General features: G+C 35.2%; 1 protein-coding gene across 2 annotated transcripts; it reads right to left on the bottom strand.

Annotated features, from left to right (window-relative positions):
- Positions 1 to 6,029: 6,029 nt before the first annotated feature.
- Positions 6,030 to 20,719, bottom strand: LOC18429456 (bifunctional aspartokinase/homoserine dehydrogenase 1, chloroplastic). 2 transcript variants are annotated; one of them, XR_016051795.1, is made up of 18 exons: positions 20,555 to 20,719; positions 19,591 to 19,658; positions 19,078 to 19,452; positions 18,699 to 18,787; positions 18,307 to 18,610; positions 17,939 to 17,991; positions 17,621 to 17,835; positions 17,179 to 17,266; positions 16,989 to 17,102; positions 16,267 to 16,365; positions 15,785 to 15,979; positions 12,949 to 13,042; positions 12,617 to 12,839; positions 11,888 to 12,033; positions 10,599 to 10,734; positions 9,956 to 10,039; positions 7,745 to 7,837; positions 6,030 to 6,580 (listed from the first exon to the last, which is right to left on the bottom strand). XR_016051795.1 is itself a non-coding variant. In XM_006838742.4 (18 exons), the coding sequence occupies exons 1-18, from the start codon at positions 20,686 to 20,688 to the stop codon at positions 6,335 to 6,337; spliced, it is 2,745 nt and encodes a 914-aa protein (XP_006838805.3). In that variant the 5' UTR covers positions 20,689 to 20,719; the 3' UTR covers positions 6,030 to 6,334. The 2 variants fall into 2 exon arrangements, 1 of the variants encoding a protein (XP_006838805.3); XM_006838742.4 differs by having other exon boundaries at positions 12,949 to 13,031.
- Between the last annotated feature and the right edge of the window lie 3,123 nt (positions 20,720 to 23,842).

Below are 23,842 nucleotides of genomic sequence, written 5' to 3'. Positions count from 1 at the left end.
ATAGAAACCCTGCTCCAATTGCCTCGTTTCCCGGTGTGGTTGGCCGTTTCGGCATTGCTAGCAGCTTGAATGATGGTCGTCGCTGAGAAAGCTACTCTTCTTCTTAGAACTAAAACTGTTAAAAGGCTGTAGGTTTCACTTGAACCTTTTTTTTTTATTTTTTTTTTTGGTGATATGTAATCGTTGTGCATGGAGGGCAGGACGTTACGTTGAGGCATCGGCCCCCTAACCACTCGTGCCCCACCTCCATTCCCATTTCATTTCAACCATTGTTCATGCATTCATTCCTCCTCCTTTTTTTTTTTGGATTTATTGATGCATTTGCTTATTTTCTTCTTTTTTCATTTAGGGATTTGTAATGGAGCACAAGTGTTATAAAAGCATGGTGTTACTTAAACCACTGTTCATGCATTTTTTTCCATTTAGGATTTTTGATGGGCATCACTGGCTGGCTACTGTCTTGTGGGATAACTAGTCTTAGAGAAACAATACTGACTTTTGAATTTGGAATAGCTCCTCTAAAGTTTGAAATATTTGAGAGATTTCGTTGTTTGCTATGATTTTTTGCTTGGGGACCGGTGCGTCAAGAGTTGGTGTGAAGTGACGCCACGGTATTGTCATTTCTCTTTGAACCATGTCAGGGGTATTATGGCTAAAGTTTGAACTAATTAACACAATCCTACGAGCAAAAGTGGAAAATTCCGGTGATTTATGTAACCTGGATTAGCCACCTCAAAAACCAGCTTAGATCAATGTATCGGCAGTTCAGATCGCAGTTTTACCGTACAGAAAAAACAACGAATCGGCAAAAAAATATGTGAAAAAGATAGTGAATATGCTAAAAACCAGTCCGGATCGATGAATCCGTAGTCCGGATCATCGTATTACTGCAGAGCGTTGTTTTATTGTGAAGAGTTGTCGTTTTATTGTGCAGAACCGTCGATTCCTTTTTACACTCGACCGTTATTATGTACAAATATGTAAACCAGAACAGGAAGACCGATTCTTAGATCGGATCAGACAATGATTCCATGTCAACCGGGCTTTTTTTAAATCAATGGAAAATTCACATCCAAGAAAAAAGACATGACCTCCCTCCTAGACACGACTTTTACGTGTCCCTAGACTCATTCGTACAAATATGACGGACTAATAATCTATTTGTGAAATGGATCTTTAGCGCAAATTTTGAAGGAATGTACAATCTCTAACATGGAGATCGTTAATACGTAAAATTAATATGTAAAAAGAAAAGTTTATATAAAGTGGCAACCTTAAAATGTAGAATTACTTATGCACCTCAAAAATCTATCGGAAATGTTGTTTTAATCTTGAAAAAACCTTCTAATCGATTATCTCGACATTGAAATTTATAAATATGAAAAAAAAAAAAAAAATTTGTGTCCCGAAAATAGTTCATCTTGCAACATATTATGTAGACCGTTTATTTTCAAGATTTTCATCTATTTATAGATCTACTTGATTTTAACTATTTTCATAATTCAAAATTTTTTAATTAGGTATGAAAATAGATTTTAAGACAATACTAAGAATTTTTTATAACAAAATTGCATGTTACGATAAAATTTTAAGGTGCGCCTTGATTGGATTGTTTAAGGTTGCATCCTTATAGAAACCGCGCCCATATGTAAAATATGTACATTTTTAAAAGGGTGTGGTTTGTACAGGGCTTCGGCTCTAGACAATCAAATTTGAGCCTACCATCATATAGTGTCCAAAAATGTGGTTTTAATATTGAAAATCTTTGTGATAGCTTTAAATTTTATTTTCATATTTACTTATAAAGTTTAAAGCCTTCAAAAGTAGGGTAGATCGACGTATCTATGAAAACTTGAAAATCTTGAAAATTAACGGTCTAAAAATGCGTTATAAAATACACTATTTTCGAAACTTGCAATCCATTTTTTTCTCATGGTCATACATCTTGATGTCGAGATGATCAATTTGAAGATATTTGAGCATCAAAATAACTTCTTCTAGTGAAATTCTTAAGGTAGGCTCAAATTTGATTGTTTAGAGCCTCGGCTCTATATTAACTTTTCCCCTTTTAAAACTAAAAAAAAAAATTTAAGGAACTTTTTAATTATTTTAAAGGAACTACCATTTACCTCAATCTTTGGTATGCATGGTTTATGCCTCGAGATACAAAAATGCAGGAAAGTGTCCCCCGATGCATAGAAGACTTTTTTATATTTAAATAAAGAAAAAGTTTATAAAAGGCTACTATCTTATTGGTAAATGGTCATATGTTTTAAGATAGAATAATGGTCCTACAAGACCCTCTCACATTTATGTATGTGGGACCTCAAAGGATCATCATTAAATTTGGTACATATCTCTAAAAAAGTTATCACATGGGTGTGGGACTTGACTTTTCTAAAGATATATGTCAAATTTAATAGTGATCCTTTGGGGCTCTACACAAATGGATGTGGGATGATCTCACAAGGTCATTTCCCTAAGATAATATGAAATTTTTGAGATTATTTTAGAAGGCGTATTAAATCTACATTGTAAACTACAACTAAAAGGTCGTCATATTATATGGAAAAGGTTTCTATACTTCTCCTATAGCATAGAAGAACTATCCTCCCCCTACCATCCAACCGTCCAATTTTGATCAAGAGAGCCACTCACCGTTTGATCTTAGATCCAACTTCTCAAAGTATTTTATTTTTATTTTATTTTATACAAATTATATGAATATGAAATTCGATAAGTGTCATCTTCTCATTGGGGCGCACCTATAAAAAAATATTAAAAATAATTTTTCAATAAAATATAACAACCAAAATACCCCTTGAAACTTTCATGGATATTTTGATCATTTTATTTTATTGAAAATATCTTTTTTATATTTTTCGCTAGTGTGAGTTTAAACGAAGATTGAACATCCAAAATTTGGTGTTAAAATGGTTTATAACAAAAAATTAAAAATAAAATAGTATAGAGATGTGATATTGTGATTGGGGCAATCTTAGCCCTCCATTTAGAATAGACAATTGGATAAGGGAAAGTATGAGTTTTATGCTGTAGAGAAAACATAAAATGCTTGCCCATATTATATATAGATCTTGCCTTCTAAATAAAAGACCAAGTGACCTATCATGATTCTAAATAAAAACGTTCATATAAGGTGTTACCCCTATAGCATAGAAGTGAGATGCACCACAAAATATCCATCGAAAGAGGTCGTCTGAAGCTAGAAAAATCTATAATTGATCAACTCGACCTCAAAAATGCCAGATATGTAAAAAATTCAAGTCTTCAAAATATTATATGTTGTAACACATTATTTGGAGTCTTGAGCTGTTGATTTTCAAGATTTTAAAGTGTTTGTATATCTATTTTATCTACACTATTTTTTAAGCTTTAAATTCCATAATTAAGATTGGAAAAGGATTTTCAAACCATTGTAAAACAATTAAACATGAAACTACATCTTCGAACACGGTTTGGAGATGCGCCTTACTTTCATTATGTAAGGTGTGCACCTTATATAAACTACACCTCTAAGAAATAAAAGCTTTTTTTCTTCTTATTGTTTTTTTAATTTGCTAACTACAATTATACTGAAGAAAATACCCTTTTGCTTTTCTATAAATTAGAAAGAAAGAAGTTTATATAAGGTACCAATTTTATACTATAGAAGTAAAGTACACTTCAAAGATAGTTATTCCAACTTTGAAAAACCCAATAATTGATTTACCTCGAGATATATAGACATAGAAAAAAATAATCCATTTTGTAACATACTCTTAGATTGTCTATGTTCAAAAAATTAAAGTGTTTATAGATTTACTCAATCTAACACTATTTTAGAGCTCTAAAATTTTACAAGTAAATGTGAAAATAAAATTTTAGGCGATCTTAGACACCAAAACTCCATCTCTTAGCAAGACTTTGAAGCACACCTTACTTTGACTATATGAGATTGAAACCTTATACAAACCGAGCATAGTTATCATATTTCTTATGGAAAACGTCTCTCTTTTCCCTTCGACTATTTTTTCATTGCTGAGAGTTAGATGCATAAATGAGAGAGAGAGAGTGTGTTACGAAAAACAAGCAGTAATTGACCCAACCGGTCGGGTTATATCAAAAATTGTCATATATTGAATAAAAAATATGATGAATAATAGTAATTTATAAAAGATAATATTATTACAATAGAACAAATAGTAAGTCTAAACCATACAATACAGGTCGGATCAACCTAGACCCAAACCCGATCAGAGCTGACCTAATGTCAGGTCCCTACTTCTAGACCCAGAATCGAACCTTTGGGTACAGAAATAAGATCCATAACCAAATCCAAACCCGAGACGACCCGTTTCCCACCCTTACATAGACCAACCACAATAAAAAAAAAATCTCCAAATTCTACCGTACGTGCACTTGAAAAGTTAGTGTCTGAAGATTGAACATAAGAGTGTTGAATTTCTGGACAGATTCAAGTGCAGAAAACTCGAAATTCAATGTTTTTTTTTCTAATTATTTTGAAAATGATCCTGATTCTTAGATGGCCTCCCAAGTCCTCTAACCAAAAGAAGAATGTGTACAAAATGCTCCCGTGGAAATATAAGAGACGTGCTCTAAGACCAAACCCATCTTCAAACCACCTCTCTTTCTCTCTCTGCCAACCATTTCAAACTTATCCCCCTTTTCCTCATCAGCTACGCAATTTTAACCCAACTATTCTACACCTGTTCAAGCATAGCAGGGCTTTCACCGATTTATATATTCATAATACATTTATTCTTCACTTTCCTCTCCGTGTAACCTCCATATATCTCTCTAACAATCAAAGCTCTTCTCTTTCTTCATTCACAAAATAAAAGATATCATATTCATCATGGTCATGGTCATGGTCACTCATTTTATGAGTAGCCTGAACCGGCGGGTTGACTAAAGTCTAGATCCATGAATGCGCTAAAAGAATTGTTTTCACATTCCTGGAAAAAAAAAATTAAGGCAATTTTCTAAATGAAAAACAAGAATGTCTTGTGAAGGAATGATATGTTCTACTTTAAGCTTCAAATAAATAAAAGTACAAAACTCACTTACATAATAATGAAGGAGGAATTATCTCCTTATCCCCCATTTTTTACTTAAACCTAAAGATTGAAAATATTACTTGTAATATAGGATCTCTATCTTTTTTATCTTTCAACCCCCTGAACCACTTTGACCATGTATTTTTTAATCAAAAAAATATTAAACTGACACTATCTAAAAACTATTTTCTTTTCAGCTAATTTCACCGTCTATCTCTCTTAACACCATATCTCTCTCTCTGATATCCAAAATTGCTAATAAATTCCACAAAGAAATTTATTGATACCATTTTGTGACCTCCAAATGATCAGTGGGTTAGGGCTGACCTCCAAATAATCGGTGGATTGGAGCTACAACATGACAATAAGGCTTCAGATCTATGGGCTTTTGAGAGAGAATTTATAGTATGTTGGACTGCAAAAGGGGCTAGATAGAGAGACATTGTTGCATTTTGAGAGAGAGAGAGATTATGTAGAAAGAGGAACTTCTTGTATCAGTTTTGTGTATTTAAGAGAGAATGAATATACCATGTTTGAGGCTCAATTTTGCGACTTCCAAATGATTGGTGGATTGGGGTTGCAACAGTGCAAAAGAGCTTCAGATCTATGGGTATTTTTAGAGAGAATTGATGGTATATTGGAGCTGCAAAAACGGCTAGATAGAAACATGGTGTTTTTAAAGAGAGAAACTTCTCTACAACTTTGAGTATTAAAAAGAGAGTTTTGAAAGAAAGACTAATTTGAGAGAGAGAGAGAGAGAGAAATAGATATATGGTACTTTGAGAGATAGATTGTGAAATTAACGAAACAGAAAAGAATTTTGATACGGTGTAATTTTAGTATTTCTTTGGATAAAAAATTTATTGTCAAAGAAATACAGGGGTTTGGAAGATAGAAAAGATAAAGACCCTATACTACAAGTAATATTTTCAATGTAATAGAAGTCAAATATAAGGAATAAGGACATATTTTCCCATTATATAAAGTAAATTGCCATTAACTGTGCTACTTCAATCCCAACAACAAAATATAGCATGCAGGAAAGAGTGTCCCTAATGGAAGCTAAACCTTTTAAATAGCATCAGGACCCAAGTGCACACAAAACAGCCTAACTAAAGATGACTCAGTTCTCACAACTTGATACCTTTGTCAACAATTTAACAATGGGAAATAGCACTCACTTGACCGCAAAAAACAGGTCTTCCCCACAACGATTAAAAATACAGCATGCTACCCACACACACACAGAGCGCGCGCTAAGATGGGGCACCCAAATAGGAGGCCAACCGTAAGATATCGCTGAAAATTCCACCTGCAGTGACCTCTGCCCCAGCACCTGGTCCCCTTACAATGAGAGGCTGTTGCCTGTATCTCGAAGTAGTGAAGGCGATGATGTTATCAGAGCCCGACAATTGAGCAAAAGCATGGTCTTTGGGATATCTCCTCAATTCAACACGCCCCTCGTTCTCAACAGCATCCACGACCCCCACATACCTCAAAACCTCCATTCAAAACCAAGCAAATTTATTGGTCTTCTATACGAAAACTAAGAACTTATTGGGTGACATATCTATGAGTAAACTTCACAAAATATGTATCTCATGTATATGTGCTCAAATTCAGTAACAACAAATTCGTTCAGGTAAGGGTAAAATAGCCATTATGCACAGGCAGATTTGCGAGATTAATTTTTTTTACAATAATCAAAACATAAAAAGGGAAAATTATTGAAATGCACACTGCACCAAAGAGATTCACTAGTTAACATTGCACCCATTCTCTTTGTTTACATTGCACCCATACCCTTTGTCCTACTTTCAAAAAGCCTATTAGGCAGCACCCATTCTCTTTGTTTACATTGCACCCATACCCTTTGTCCTACTTTCAAAAAGCCTATTAGGCAGCAGGTACACATCATAGGGATCACATGTTATAAATGGGCAATTTCCAATTGTTCTCCAAGACCAAAGAGATTTATAAGAATACCACTCATCTGATGTATTGGTATTTTCGAGAATACTAATATCTCATTCAAACACTAAGGATTGAAAAAAAAAAAAAAAAATCTCACAATGAGATATTGGTGTTTGAAAACACCAACATCCCCTGGACATACTTATTTGGTGGGATATCAGAGTTAAAAATAGCAATATCTCATTGAATATTAAGAGTGAGACATTGTTGGTTTGAATACCAATAAAACTTGAACACCCATGAGATATTGGTGTTAAAAAATACCCCGATCTCACAAGGTGACTCTTTGGGATATTTGTGACTCAGTGAGATATTGGTCTGTGAAAAGACCGATATCACATAATTTAATGAGTCATTGATGTTCAAAAATACCAGTATCTCATAAAGTGTTTTTGAGTGAAATGTTGGCATTTGAAGTATCCAAGCTAGCCGATTTTCCTAAAAAGTAATTTCATTTTAATGGAGGGACAAATATGGAAATCACCCCTCCAACACTTCCTAACCCTTTATTGACCCACTATGGCATGTCCTTGAGGACTTTCTGAAATTAGGACACACAAATATCCGTGATATGTTAAATAGTGCATCTGTTGAAGGTGGTTTGCTAAATGTCCCATATAAAAATAACTATAACTACAAATAAACAAGTAATTTTCCATCTGATATGACTGAATGCAGAACGGAAAACTCACCTCACCCACAGCCTCCGCATCTGCTCTTCTTTTTGCTATTTCACCATCAAACTTTGGGAGTTGTTGCATGAACTCCTCTATTGATGCACTCTCCTTCATTCAGTGATAAATCCCACATAAATAATGGAAATCATAGAATTCAGGCCTTTTTATATATCATATGTGCAAGCAAACACACACACATATACGCCCAAGCACATGCACACGTGCACACACACACACACACATTTGAAATATGGATTTTGGATCCAAAATTCTAGGGATCCATGATCTAGACAATAGTGATCATGAACTCTAAAAATAATTAATAAATTATCAATTTAAAAGTTTTCTTTTGAATTTATCTACACCATTTATTTTAGATTTTGGTCAAGTCCTTTTGTTTTAACCTGTGGACTTTAAATGATCAAAGGAAACATGCATCCCCTGATTCATAAAATACTTTTCCACATACATACACACATAATATGATAACACTTATAAACACTCATGACGAATTTCTATAGTACTTCACTCATGGTTCATCACCATCCAACGTCCATCAGATGGCCATGATTACCCAATGGTATTTGAATTTTACAAATCTAGTTCATTGGAAATTTGGGACATCTAACCATCTTGCAATAAAATAAAGTATAAAAACAATCTATCAAAAATAAAATGACAAAAATACCCTTGAAATATTCATGTGGGTAATTTGGTCATTTTTATTATTTGATTATGTGCTTATATTTTATGTAAGTATGTATGTCTCGCCGAGGCGCACACACCCAAAAATTTGAGGTTAGCCCGAATTGTAAACAAGTATTTAAAATTCAAACACTATCAGACAATCGTGATGTACTTTGGACGGTGATGAGCCATAAGTGAAATACTATAGAAGTTTAGTATTTTCCACACACACATGCATATGTGTGCGTGCACACACACATTGCATACTCCCTTGAGCTAACTTCTACAGCATTAGCTCCTTAAACAATCTATCAAAGGAGAATTATTTCACTCCAATTTTTGCACAAACACTCTCTTGAAGTAGGCGAACAATCTCAAAAATAATTAAACAACAAAAAAGGACCAAAGAAATAAATTTCTTTAGGAAAGTGAAATCTATTGCAATTAATTCAAGGCCCAAAAACTCCTTTAAAAAAATCTATAAATGTTTCACCTCAATTTTTAAACACGTGCGCTTCATTGAACCAGGCGAACAATCTCAAAAATAAAAATAAAAAGAACCTAGAAAATGGATTTCTTTAGGAGAGGGAAACTTCAAGGAACACCCATCCATTCTTTATCTACATCTTAGAAAATTCAGTGAGCATCCTCGAATTGTTTATATGGCGATGATGATGATAGCTTCAAACCCATTTTAGATCTAAACCTTTAAAAGTTCAAAATCAACTCTCTATTTTTTGTCCTAAAAAATGAGGACATCTACAGACTTTGGGGTTAAATAAATCCCTATAAGGCCTTGATCTAAGACCATTTTTTCTTTTCTGAAACATCTGGTCTTTATTGATAGTATTTTCTTCAGAAAAAAAACATTTCGTAGGTTTCTTTTCAGATTCTTCTTCATGAGCTTGTTCAATGGTATGAATTTAGGTCATCTGCAAAATCTGGGATCAAATAGAACCCCTGCAAAGATTTTTTAAATTGGCTTCGGGCCATGAGATAATCCTGCAGAAACTAGCTCATGCTATGTAATCTTTTCCTGACACAAGCTTGCAAACACATGTATGAAAATATTAATAGTCTATAAGTGATTTCTAGTTGCATAGTTCTTAGATCTTTAATATGAACTATGTACTAGTATTGTAATATTATGTAATACACACATGACAACATAAACATAAAGCAGAAAAGGAACCAAGCATAAAATAAAAACATTTTACCAAAACCACCCCCATTGCAAGAACATGCTATTAAGAAGTGGAAATATTATTGGTTGCTTTTAGAGTCATCAGTACCAATTTGATTGAAAGGATTTGCTAGCCTTTGCTGAAAAGGAATTTTCAAACTGCTAACCTTTGCTAAAAGAGATTTTGATGGTGTTGACAATAAATACACACGCATAAGTGAACATGGGTGTGTTAGTATTTATGGGTGGTATGTAAGCATGCATGTAGTTGGGATAAGGCTATGATGATGATGATGATGTAAGCTTACATTTCTGTCTGAAGTGTAAAAAAACAAGTACATGTAAAGGGTACTTACTCTTAGAGGAGCAGGAACAAGGCTCTCAACTGGGATATCACTGAGCTCTAACTTCAGACCAGATTCTCTGGCTAGGATTATGACCTGAAGACCAAATTGGCTTTTGTCATTAGTGAGATCCATAGGCATTGGAAGAAAAAAAAAGGTAAAAGAAAAAGAAAATATCTAATTCATAAACTATTGGCAATTCAACATTTTACCAAATCATACACAGGATAGAGGCGAGACATTTGCCAAATCTGACATAACCAAGGGGTACTTATGCATAAAATGAAATCATGACTCCTAATAGGTTCAAATAACTAACTGCATGCATGCATGCAAATTTAGGAAGGGTTTGGATATTTATATAGCATTTGATTTTGTGCTGGCACCACTGTTCCAAACCCAATGCTACCTAGTATATTTTCCCATTTAGAAATTGACCAAAACAACTTTTGGTTGACGGATAATACTTCCAGCAAACAGGGAACACACCTTGGACAGAACAGTATTAAAAGCTACAAACAATACTAGCTCAAGAACGAATGAGGACTTCGAATAGGACATCTTCGATGGATATTGGAGAACCAAGGAATTTCTGAATATTTTTCAGAAATTGAGATTAACTAAAAAGGTTGAGGAATCTCATGGTCTGCATCACCTTTCTAGCGACATCACTTCCCGAAAGATCATCCCTAGGATCTGGCTCAGTATAGCCAGCTTGTTTTGCCTCTGCAACCACCTCACTAAAAGCCCGATTCCAAGTAAAACCATTGAAGATATAACTCAAAGTTCCACTGCAACACAAAAGAACCAAGGAGCATTACTCCCATGATACACATAAACATCATAAATGTATAGGGAGACTGATAAAATTGCAAGTGTAACAGAGTGATGCTTAGAATTTCTTTTCTTGTGTGTATTTGTGTGTGTGCATGTCTAAAACAGAGAGATGGTTAGATTTTTGAATTTTGTGTGTGCACGCCCGTGTGTGTGAGCAGGTGGGGGCTGTCAAAAAGATCAAAAATCAACATGAGTGCCTAGAACAGCCAACTGTACTTTTCATGATGGTTTTACTCCTATGTGAACATAGATGAAAAAGGTTGAAGGATTTAAAACACATTTTGAATATCCCAGTTTGTACTATATATTATTTTTTAATTCATTCTTTCACAAAATAAATACTAGTGGGCAATATGATAAAGTAATGTTTTCAGACACCCGAGTCAACCCAGACTTGCCCGAGGAACTCAGGCTCGGCACCCCCACAAACTCAGGGGTATATCTAAGTCTATAATTAATTATAATTTATAATTAATTTAATCTAAATCAGTTAGAACTAACTTATAATTAGTTTTTCTATATACCTTTCAATGGTTTTATGATTTTTTCTATTTTCTCTAAGAAAATGATTTTTATTTTTTAACTTTGTCAAAAGTTTTTTCTCATCCTTCATATAAGTTTATGTTAATTATCAATTTTTTCCTAACTTTTACAAATTTTTCAATTTGTTTCCTTTTTTTGAACTTTTGGCTCTTTGGCCGGCTCAGCACAGACTCGAGGGGGTCGACCAGACAAGGGCCCAAGTTCCAAGCCTGAGTCGAGTTTAAAACCACTGCGATAAAGCGTAAAAGACGTAGAGTTCCAATAAAAAGACTGAAATTCCCTTTTAATGTGATCTTTTAAATAGTTTTTTAGCCAAGTAATTGTTTATGTTGTTACAAGGGGTAAAATCATTATAAAAAGAATGCTTTGACTTGTCCATGAACTTTTTAGGACATTTGGATTCTTTGACAATTCATATCCTGTGCGAGTATTTCATGCACTGATAAGCTCTATCAGGATATTTCATGCACTGATAGGGATTTTGGGCATTTCTAATGACATTTTACTGCAGCACTTCGCCAACATGGTAATACAGCTCAACAGCTCAAGGAAAAACAAATACACCTGAATATGCCCTCTATGCGCAAAATCTTGTCACCAGTCTCCAAGAGCCCACGTAAGGTACTGATGATTGGGAGACCTGCTCCAACAGTTGCTTCATAAAAGTAGTGTGTGTAAGACTGCCTCTGAAGTGTTCTCAACTTTAGGTACTGCATTAGGAATGAAAATTCCATTAAGGCAGAAGAGAGAGAGAGAGAGAGAGAGAGAGAGAGAGAGAACTAGCTATTGTACCCATCAAATCACAGAAATTCATTTCAAATAAGTTAAAATCAACAGGCAAACATGCCCACAATGTCAGAAGGCAATGCAAACGCCCTGAAATAGTAATTCCAGGGGAAGATATGATTTGAATACACATGAAAAGATGAAACCTAAACAAACGCCATGTGAATCACATATACACACAAAGTTTGGAATTTGTGAAAGACAGAAGAAATATTAACATTGAAACACAATTGTAACCAGATGGTTCATAGATAATAAGAACATCAAATTCATAGATGGAAATGGAGCTGGAGACACATAGGTAAACCTAGGAAATCAAATGCATTCAGTTCTGTAGACAGTCATTAGGTTGACATATGATTCCCCAGGGACGCTAAATCGACCAAAGTCCAAGTGCAAAAAGAAGAAAAGATAAAAGGCTGTCTTTCATCCAATAACTTTCAGGTGAATTGACAATCAAACAAAATATTCTAAAACAGGGAAGGCTGTAACATCACTTTTTTTTACCCGGTCAAGTGGTCCAGAATTGGCCTTTTTATTGGGTGTGATCACATGAATTCCTTTACGTAACCAGTCATAGTAATTGCTTGCCATTTCTGAATCGGCAGTGCAATCTACCAATACAGTATTTGGAATAAAGTGATTTGCATGCACATGTTGGGTAAATTTCTCCAAATCAGCCTCTTCTCCTTCTTTTTGAAGTTCTCTCCACTGTGATAAATCAATTCCCCTACGTAAAGACGCAAAGGAGTGTTTATTGGTTGATCCAAATACAAATTTTAAAATAAAAATATAGTTAAGTGGTTCTGAGATGGGGGTTTTCTGATTATGGTACTCACACATTGCTCAAAATCATTTTTCTTGAACCTATGATCCCCATCACACGCAAATCAATGTTGAAATCTTCCTTAAGAATTGCTGCCTGCCAAGATACTTCAAGAAAGGCAATTAGTTACAAATGAGTTCTGGCTCAAGTGTAAATCACAAATAAGAAAATTGACATAGTGCAGAAAGAATAACTACATGTAATTATTTTGTGGAGTCAAGCTACCATACAAATATACAGAAGAACAAACTGAGATATACAGTAACCTGAAATCAGAGTCCAAAAGTTGAGGTATTAAATATACCCAAGCACCAGGAACCAATATATTCAGTATTAGCCAATGTTGTTAGGATCAGACCGGTAACTGAACCAGTGAGGGCACCAGTTTGGTTGGACCGACTAAACCGGACTGGTTCACTAGTCAGACCAGTCCAAGAAATTAAACAATTAATAAAACTAGTAAAATAAGAAAATTTGGGGAAAAGTAGAGAAAATTATAGAAAATAGGTAAATTACTAAAAACAAGGAAAAGTTCAATTAGCAATAACTCAAATTTGTAAAGAGAATATAAAACAAAAAGCTCATAATATAATATTATAAACACCCATCATGAACCACAATCATAAGTAGGGAGAAAATAAGTACACCACCATTATTCAAAAAAAAAAATGAAAAACAGAAAATTCAAAAAAAAAAAATTTATTCTGTTTTTTATTTTTCTTTTCATTTCTTTTTCTAAATTTTCTGTTTTTCTTTTTTCTCAAACCGAAATCAAATAAACAAAATAAAATAAAATAAAACATACACAAGACATATTTCTTTATTTTCTTTTTTGGAATCTTTGGTTTATTTGTTGTTTTAATGGCTCTTACAAAATAGCCCTTGCGAGTTTTGGATTCACCTTTTAGGGTTTTTTATAATTTTTAGTTCTAAAGTCCCATACAAATTTTAAATATTAAAATTGTATATGTAAGAAAAAACCCCAAAAATATTAGCTTTTTCATTTTTTTATATTTTTGGGTAATATTTTGAGGAACTCTTACAAATTGTAAAAGCCCTTCAAACAACCTAAAATTGCAACTAAAAATAAAAAATAGCTCCAAAATTATAAAACCCTAATTTTTAATTTCATAAAATCAAAAAGGCAATATATATTTTCATTTATTTTTCTATTTTCTAATTTCTAAATAAAATAGTAAATAATAGAATAAATAAAAAATAACATGGAGTTGAAACTGGCCAGAATATCACTGGAATTTGGCTGGAAATCTCATTGGTTTCTGGCTTTGTTGAGCAGACGTGAGAGAGAGAGGGAGAGAGAGAGAGTATTGAATAAACCTCTTTCTCTCTTTCATCTCTCTTTAATTGTTTTTTACTTTTTTTCCTTTTGACCCTTCTCTATATCTAATAAGACCAAAGGCCCCCTCTGAAGCCCTTTTTTCCCGTATGAAAAGGTAAAAGAAGGGAGCAGAAAAAGACATTTTCTGCCCCCACATTTGGACCGGCCGGTTCACATCTGAACCGGTGGATTGGCCATTTCATCGGTTCAATCCCAGTTCGAAGCCTTCCTCGGCTTATTGTCTGGACTGGACCAGAGAAGGTATCAGTTCACTAGTTCATTGGTTGAACCGGCCGGTCCATTATGGTATTAGGCACTTCTCATTATGATAGTTCAGGGCAAAAGTTATAGCCATGAAAAGACCATCATAACTTTTTGGATATTTTACTATTAATTGAGATGATGCGATTTAGCCCATAAGGGAAGTTTAGTCATTATTTATCCATTGTAACATTTTACATATATTTTCTATATGGGCACAATCATAAATCTGATATAAATATACTCATAGGAATGTTAATGATTTCCAACTTGTCCATAAGAGATATTTTTCCTTTTTAAGAATCAGTATATTGGTGTCTATAGTACATGTTAGTAAAGGTCCAGACACATGATGCTTGAAGGCATTTTCTGCTTGATTTTTCAACAGAACTAGTCTTTGAAGTTTCTGCCAATGCCCAACACCATCAGGATTTTCATTTGCACTCATTCAAAACCGATGAAGCATTCTGGCATTAATTAGGGAACCAACTATTGGCAACAGGGCAAGGCATCTCAAAGTCAATTAATTAGGGAACCAACTATTGGCAACAGGGCAAGGCATCTAAAAGTCAATGGCAGAATAATTCGAGAAATCCAGAGAACCATTCTCAGCAACCCTCAATTGAGGCGAAAGCATAGCATATGATCCATAGAGATTATCCCAAATAGCAAAGGCCAGTATACTGTTCAGGTAGAAATAATATTGCCCAAACTGGTCACCGAAGTAAAGCAACATAAGGCATTATGGGGGGAAAAACAGCTCTTGCTTCTGTATTTGAAAAAGCACAAATGCATATGGCAATATGAATGAAAACTACATGGATTTACAAAATTTAAATCTGCATATATTATTAAAGAACCTGAATATCCGTAATGAATAAAAAGAATATGGTTAAACCACATGACTAGACAAAATTAAAATCTGCATATAATATTATAGAGCCTTCAATCTGACTGTCATGAATACAAAAGATTACTCCCAGGTATGCTAAAGCACTAATTGCATGTCATCCTAGAAAACGCTCGCTTACTAAAATTCTTCAGATTATTTACAATAAATAAAAAATGAAAAATAATGTTATGGACCTGACATTTCCAAATCTGCTAGCAGGACACTACTCAAATACATTTTAAGAAAAAAATTTCATAAAGGAAAAATATCATTTGTGCAAAGAAGGCATCTGTCCTTCAATCACAAAGCAAGCTGAAAAAAGATATCAGGATGAAAGAAAAATAAAGTCCAGAACACCTGATCTCGAAGTTGGTCAAGTAACGTGGCTCCAATCAAACCCGGTCCAATTATGCCTACAGCTAGAGTAGTTTTTGAGAGATAGAATCGTGAATGTACAGCCTTTAAAGCCCTAATGCAATCTTCTCGTTTCAACACCACAGTAATGTTGTATTCAGAACAACCTTGAGCAATAGCCCTCACATTTATGTTAGCCTGAAATTATAACCAAAAAAATGGAAGGAAAGATCATAATAACTGTAAGAAGAAAAAAAATAACAGAAAGGAGGTCTAGTAATAAATGGCAACCAAAAGGGATATTCATCTAGTGGTCAATGCATTGATGGAATTTTAAAAGTGTCACTGCAACTAAGGACATTTTTATGGATGAAACATAATATGCTAATACACGTAAATCTCAATGTAAGAGACTCTACTTGAAATCTAATCTCCACTTAAATACAAATTTAAAGAAACTAAATTATTCGCTCATGAGAAAATACCTTAGCCAGAGCATTGAAAAGGGTAGCACTGACACCAGGAGTACTAGCCATCTTCTGTCCAACTGCTGCCAAAATGCTACAATTTGGAATAACTTGGACCTGAAAAAGCCAAGCTATATTAACATTGCGTATCAATGACAACGGGTATCAGAATGTAGCAGAAGGTATCACCATATTGTTTGGAAACATAATATATCCAATTGCATTGCACAATAAATAAAGCAATTCCACTTTTCACACAATGGTAGCTACTTCAGGCATGACGAAGAAATACCCATCCCAAGACGGATGTCTTTACAAAACAAACTTCAGAAGAACTACAAAAAATGATCTTCCGAAGAAGTATCATGATTAAAGAAGAACAGCTACCATTCATACCATTTTCAATGGCATTTCACAATATTATATAGAAACCCATACAATGTAACCCGCAAACTGTGAGACAAGATAGAGAGGAAGAAGAGGACAAATGCAGGTTTAATACAACAGGGGAAAATACATGACACATATTGTTAACAGAAGATCAATCATTGAGAAAATTGAAAAGGAGCTTGGATGCTCCAACTAATGCAAGCCTTTCAAATCGAGTATAGAACAAACATGATCAACTAGATCAATCTCAACTTGATCATTTTGTCAGAATAAACCAAACACGAGTATTGTTCATTCAGAACTAAGAACCTGGAAATGCTAGAAAATTTTTATCTTTCGAGGGAAAGAACCTGAGAAAGACGCCCAGCCTCTAAAGCTTGATGAAATCTAGATTGTAAAGCCTCTGCAACTGCATTCACTTCCTTCTCAGGAACAGCAAAGCAAATAGAATGCTCACTACTAGCCTGCATTTGAACAATTAAATCAGTACAAGGATGAATCTTGAATTGAGAATAGAGCATATACACAAGGTTTACATACCTGCGATATCATAATAACATTTGCTCCCACATCTTTCACAGCACTAAATATTGCACTTGCTGTACCTGGAACACCAGCCATCCCAGTTCTACAAACAAAAAAGTCACACAAATCAAAGGAACCCTCAGGTCAAATGCAGTAGGAAAGAATTTGTACAGTCAAATGAATTACAGGAAAGCCATAGTCCATAGGATCATAACCCTCCCAGAAAGTGATGGGTGATGATAACGAAAGTGGGACCCACCACAGAGGACACGTGATGTTGGGTGGCACTCTCTCTCCTTCTCCATCCATTCATCAGTGGATGGTGAAGACACAATAAACTATGAATTTCTTGTAGTCCATAGTATTATAGTATATATGAAGGCTTAAGCTTTGTGGTGGACATCAAGAAAGAAGCATCTCAGGCAACCAAAAGGGAGATATTCTAAATTAAACTCACCCCTCAACATTCACCAGGGCTAAATTATCTATTGTAGCGAATCCCTTCACTAGAGAATCCATCCTCTGAGACTCTCCAAATTCATTTGCAGGAATACGACAAATCTTTGTTCCGGGAGATGAAATGTTGAAAACATTCCTTATTATGATGGGAATGTCATAACTCATCACCGGAATTATGGTGCGTGGGTGCAAGACATTTGCACCAAAATATGACTGCATAAACCAGAGCCCAGTAAGTCGGTATCCAGAAAGCCAAAAGAGAGAGATAGAGAGAGATAACAAACTTCATCTTGGGTAAATTAGATATCATACCCACCATTTCCCATGCCTCTTGATAAGATAGAGTCTTCAAAATAACCGCCTCACTAACTGCAGAGGAAAGAATGAGTTAACAAATATAGATGTATTCCACTAAATCTATGGACCAAAAAAGATCTTATGCCTCCTAGCAATATAATATACATGTGGGAGTGCATGTGGAGAGAGAGGTGGGGGGGCGGGGGGGGAGAGAGAGAGAGAGAGAGATTTATTAACGCAATTTGATAAGCTATAGCAAAGTGAAAGTAGTGATTCACTGAAGACAAGACGCTAACATAATGTGATGTGATACTCTAATTTAAAGCAGCAATCACATTCAATCTAAAAATTGCAATTGCAAAGGCTAAGATAAAATGCCTTGCTGACCTTTACGAGGGTCTGCACTATACACGCCATCCACATCAGTCCATATGGTAACTTGTCGAGCTCTGAATAGAGCACCCATTATAGCTGCAGAAAAGTCACTGCCATCCCTTTTCAAAGTGGTTGGGATATTTTTCGAAGTGGAAGCAATGAAACCAGTGGCAACAATTGTTTCAGATGGATACTTGGAGAACCATTTCTCAAGTCTCTTGTTTGATTCTACAAAATCAGGATCCACTTGGTTGGAACTTGTGGGGTTAACAACAAGGACGTCCCTTGTATCCATCCATTTGCAAGGTACTCCATACTACATACCAAGGGAATAAATTAGATTTTAGCACCTTAGAAGTCTAATTACAATACCCACATGAAGTAATATTATAGAAAGAGACTACCTTATTAATGACAGCTGATAGCATCTGAGCAGACCACAACTCTCCATATCCTGCAACAAAGTCTGAAAAGGACTCTGTAGCATGGCCAGCTGTAAATATGTGAAGCATATTAGTCAAGAAGAGAGACAATAAAGCATTTAAATATGCCAACGCTAGAATAACAAAAGAGTTGAGCCACAATTTGACCTTTCAAGCATTGAAACAACAAAAGTGAACAAAGCGTTAGTAAAATTACACACCATACAAGTAATAGAAATCAATGATTACAATTGAGAAGAAGGCAGGTTAACCTCTAAACTTTCGCAATACCTTTTCATCGTTGAGAGCTAAAACCAATGAAAAGGAAAATGCAGTTAAACTAACAGTGAGCTTCACTAACCTATGTAAATGGCACGAAGCATTGCTTTGAGGTTATTAATGTCATGTTGCAAACGTTCTAAGAAACTTTCAAGAATTTCCCCATCGATGAGCTCAGTTGCAGTTGACTTGTGCTGCTCGTAAACATCATCCAACACAGTCAAATAGGAATCATCCCTCGATTGTGCCTTGTGAATAAGGTCATACATCATATCTGTAACCTTTGACATAGCAGAAACAACTACAACTTTCCTCTCAGATGAATCATTCACAACTATTTGAGCAACATTTTGGATTCTTTTTGGTGTGCCAACGCATGTTCCCCCAAATTTGTGAACTGCCCACATGTCCCCCTTCGAAAGTCTACTTTCCTCAGTGGACATATCCATAACAAGATCTGCAGATGAACAATAAAACCATGATTCACGAAAAGATCTCTCGTTCCAGAAATCGAATGAGACCGACAAAATTTAACCACATGAATTATATTAATTGGAAGTTATATTTATGATAGAGGAAAGGTAAGAGAAAGTACCAGTAACAGAGTTGACGATGTGGTTGATAAAAACATCCTTTCTTCCACTCTTGGAAAAACAATCCATTCTGTAAAAGCAACATAATCAGCATACATGGTCCAAATACATAGGAAAATCAACATTCTAGAGAGATTTGTCCTTTAAAAAAAAAAAAAAAAATGAATAAGCAAAAGCTCCCAGGGAGATTGGCAACATGAGAATAAACTAGAAGTCCCTTCCTGTTTAAGGCCATAGAGAATGTAAAGTCGGTGACATCTACAAGCAATGTCCTTAAGGTGTTAATGCTACTCATGGCAGAATGTACATAAACAAATGATCACAGAACAATTAATGACAAAACAAAAGGCTCTACCAGAAAGGCAACTGAATTAATTGGCAAGAGCATTTCTGAGAGTATTAATTGGCAAGAGCATTTCAGCGAGTAGACACCGTAAAATACAGAGTTTCTTCTCATAAAACATATAAAAGACACACTCGCTTAACTACAACAATTGCCAAGATCTGAAATACAACAAGCTCACAATCCCAACTAAACCCATCATTCCATCTAAACAATATGCTTAAAATCCATAATTTTCAACAGTTGTGGAAAGAGAGAAGGCGACAAACTGAATACAATCATAGAAATAGAAGACACAGTAAATCCACAATCCCAACTAAACCCACACTTCCATATATCAGTATCATGTCGCATGTCATGAAATAAAATAAAAACACACACACACAGAGCACTCAATCGAATATTACACAAAACACCAAAGGGGGAACCACAGCAAAACCAACAGTCACTACCAAGCTTACTAAGCCATATCAAAAACATCTTTGCGAAAGAGAAAGCGTAAATTTAGAGCGAGAGAAAAACGTATCAAGCACCGAAGGCATCAGTGACCAAGAATGAATACACATTTCCCCAAAACACAGAGTCCATGAAAAGTAAAACAGATGAGAGAGAAAGAGAGAAACCTGGAAGGTGGGCAGACATGGTGGTTTAGAGAGAGGTCCTTCCCAAAGAAGATTCGGCTCAGAGGAGCAGGGTTTCTTCCCTGCTTCATGCTGGCGGCGCCGCAAGAGAAGACCGTGAGAGAGGAAGAAGCCATGCTCCCCTCGATGAGAGAGAAAGAAAGTAGAGAGAGAAAGACAACCTTGGAATTGAAAGAGCGGGAGCGAGAGTGACACAGTGACAGTGCCCCTCATAATGCAGGGCAGGCATTCGCACGTGCCGCATGACATCACTACCAAATCCGCGCACGTGTAAAAAAATCCATTGAATCCTGGGACCCGCTGGTCTCCAGCTCCAAGATTTTGAGTCCGATGGACAGCTCAGATCGATCTGAGACGTGACGAAGGGTAAAGGAGAGCCGTACATCCAGCACCATGTCGGCGAATAACAACAAAAAGTGGTATTATTTTATTGAGTGGTATCATGGAGTACGAAAAAAAACTATACCAAATGAGATCCACTTAGACGCCTTCAAATAAATAAATAATGAGAAATCATCAATGAGTTGCGGAGGCCAAAATAAAGGCACCAAAATATCTAGCACAAGGAGTATCTGCGATAAATTAAATGGTACCAAAGTTAGAGAAAGTGGCACTAAAATATAGCAATGGGGACTGTAAATGATAAATCACGTGGTACCCAATAGAGAGAAAGGGGGCATTGTGTTAAATGTATAGGGAATTCTAATTTCTAGATCCTCTTAAAGATTACCCACAAGTTCTTTTACAATAATGTCGCTTACTTTTACATTCTCATCGGAGTGGATGTTATGATTCCCAGCATTATGTAAAATTCATGTAAACTGAATAATCCCCCTCTCTCTTTATGCAAAACTAGCTTTACTGGAAATAGGAATCTCTCTCTCTCTCTCTCTCTCTCAATCTCTGGACACACGCACATGCACACCACTTCTTCTCTATGGGTGTGGTTTGTATAAAGTCGAGGCCCTAAACCATAAAGGTAAGGTGAGCTTTCAAATGTTGTCGAAGGATGCCGATACAACATTGAAAATCTTTATAATAGCTCAAAAAATTATTGTTATATCTAATTATAAAATTTAAATCTTTAAAAATAATGTAGATCGAGCAGATCTATAAACACTTGAAAATATTGACAATTAACTGTCTAAAAATGTATTACAAGATGCACTATTTCAGATACTTGAAATCCATTTTTTTCCATGTCGGTTCATCTTTAGGTTAAGATGATCAATTTAAAAAACTTTTAGCATTAAAACGACCCCTTCTAGTGAATTTTTTAGGTGCACTTTTATTTAATTGTTTAGGGCCTCGCCTTTATATATGTTAATAAGGATGCCTTTACATATGTTAGTAATGATTATCAACATGAAATTTTAAACTCAAAATAAATCTCAAAGATAGATTTTAGGAAAGAGAAGCTTTTGAATTCTAAGTCGAGTGACGCACCAAATCCCATCAATTAGTTTCTTTCCAAATATCATTGGTACAAAAGCTTCTTTGCATTTCCACTAAAGGCAACTATTTATTAATTGAAAGGTGTCAATCTTAAATAATCGAAGTAGGTCATACCTCAAAATGTGTCGAAAGATGTAGTTTTGTTGTCGAAAAGCCCTGCAATGATCTAAAAATCTATTTTTAGGTCATTTTATGAAATTTAAAGTTTGAAAAATGGTGTAGATCGAACAAAATTACCAACACTTTAAAATCTTGAAAATAAAGAGTCCAGATAATACCTTACAAGATGTACTTTTTTTACACTTAGAAGCACTTTTTTTACTTTCATATCCATTTATCTCGAAGTCAAGATAATCAATTAGAAAGTCCTTTGATGCCGAAATGACCTTTTCTTATGGTTTTGAGGTGTGCTTTTTACTTTTATCTTACAAAGTTGACACCGTGTATAAACTGCTTTTAAAATTTAATACTGAAGCTTACCAAGAAAAAAGCCTCTTGCTTTCCTTTTAACATAAACACTAATTTGTTGGATAAGTTTATATAATGTAGCAACCTTATATTATAAAATTAAGATACACCTTAAAAGTCCGGTAGAACATAATGTCCCAAAGTTAAAAAGCCTTCCAATTGATCAACCGTGAGAAGTATGTACATTGAAAAAAATAAAAAGAACTTCAAGTACTAAAAATAGTATATCTTATAACAAGTTATCTATAGACCATTTGTTTTCAAGATTTTCAAGTTCTATAGATCTACTTAATTTGCACCATTTTTAGAATTTTTTTAAATTTTCATTATTGGGTTTGGATACTGATTTTTCAAGCTATGAAAATATTTTCGACATCAAAACTACATTTTTTGACAAAATTTAAAGGTGCGCCCTTCCTTATGGGCACCTTAAACAAACCTCAGCCTGATTTGTTTAACAATAAAAGTTGCCTCCATATGGTGAGAGTTACTTATGTGAGATTGCCATTTCAATATGCTCTCTATTGGTGAGAAAAGTGCAGTTTGATGGATTCATCAGGACTCCATTAGGAGTTTCGTTCAACAAGAAAGCGATCATTAATTTCAACTCTGGGTCTAAAACCATAGATGGAAATTTCTTCTTCTTCTTTTTTTTTTGATAAATTAAAAAACCTCATGTAAGAGTAGAAGATATAATACACATGTAAATATCTATCACCCTTTTTACAATAAATCCTTGAAATTTTCCATAGGATTGCCCATAGGTTGGGCCTGGGCGGGGCAGGACCCTAGCTGGCCCAGCTGACCAAGCCGTGCCAGCCCACCCAGCCCATTGCCCCCTTATTTAACATTTTCCTAAGTGTTAGGGCTAGCAGCTAGCCACGTGGGCTGACCTGGCCCAGTCCAATCAGGACATGGGACCTTATATCCGACCCATGGCTGGATCTGTGCCTATACTTTGAGGCCTTTAAATCTTTTCCAACCCAGAAGTTCATGTTCTGGCTCGGCCCATAGCGTATAATAGAAAAGCCCAGACAAGCAGCAACTAGACAACGGGGCCAGGCCCCAGTCCAGGCCAAGGCTGTTGGCACAAAAACTGACCAAGCTCAAGCTCAAGCTCAAGCCCGACCCCCATTGAAAGCCGTGTCCATTAAAACGACAACATAAATAATGTGGTAGGCCCGCGGTCCCCGTCATGATCACTAAATTATTGGATTGACAATGAAACAAACAACAATCCACTTGGAAAGTATATTATCGTAGCAGTTGGGTTTCAAACACTTTTTTAGCAATTCCCAAGTCATCTAATGTCGACAAGAGATTGGTTAAAGTTTGTCGTTTCTCATC

This window comes from Amborella trichopoda, chromosome 3, assembly GCF_054954075.1.
Source record: "Amborella trichopoda isolate Santa Cruz 75 chromosome 3, AtrichopodaSantaCruz75HAP2 v2.0, whole genome shotgun sequence".
NCBI lineage: Eukaryota > Viridiplantae > Streptophyta > Magnoliopsida > Amborellales > Amborellaceae > Amborella > Amborella trichopoda.
The sequence above is the reverse complement of the archived record's forward strand: the minus strand, read 5'-3'. Positions and strand labels throughout refer to the sequence as shown.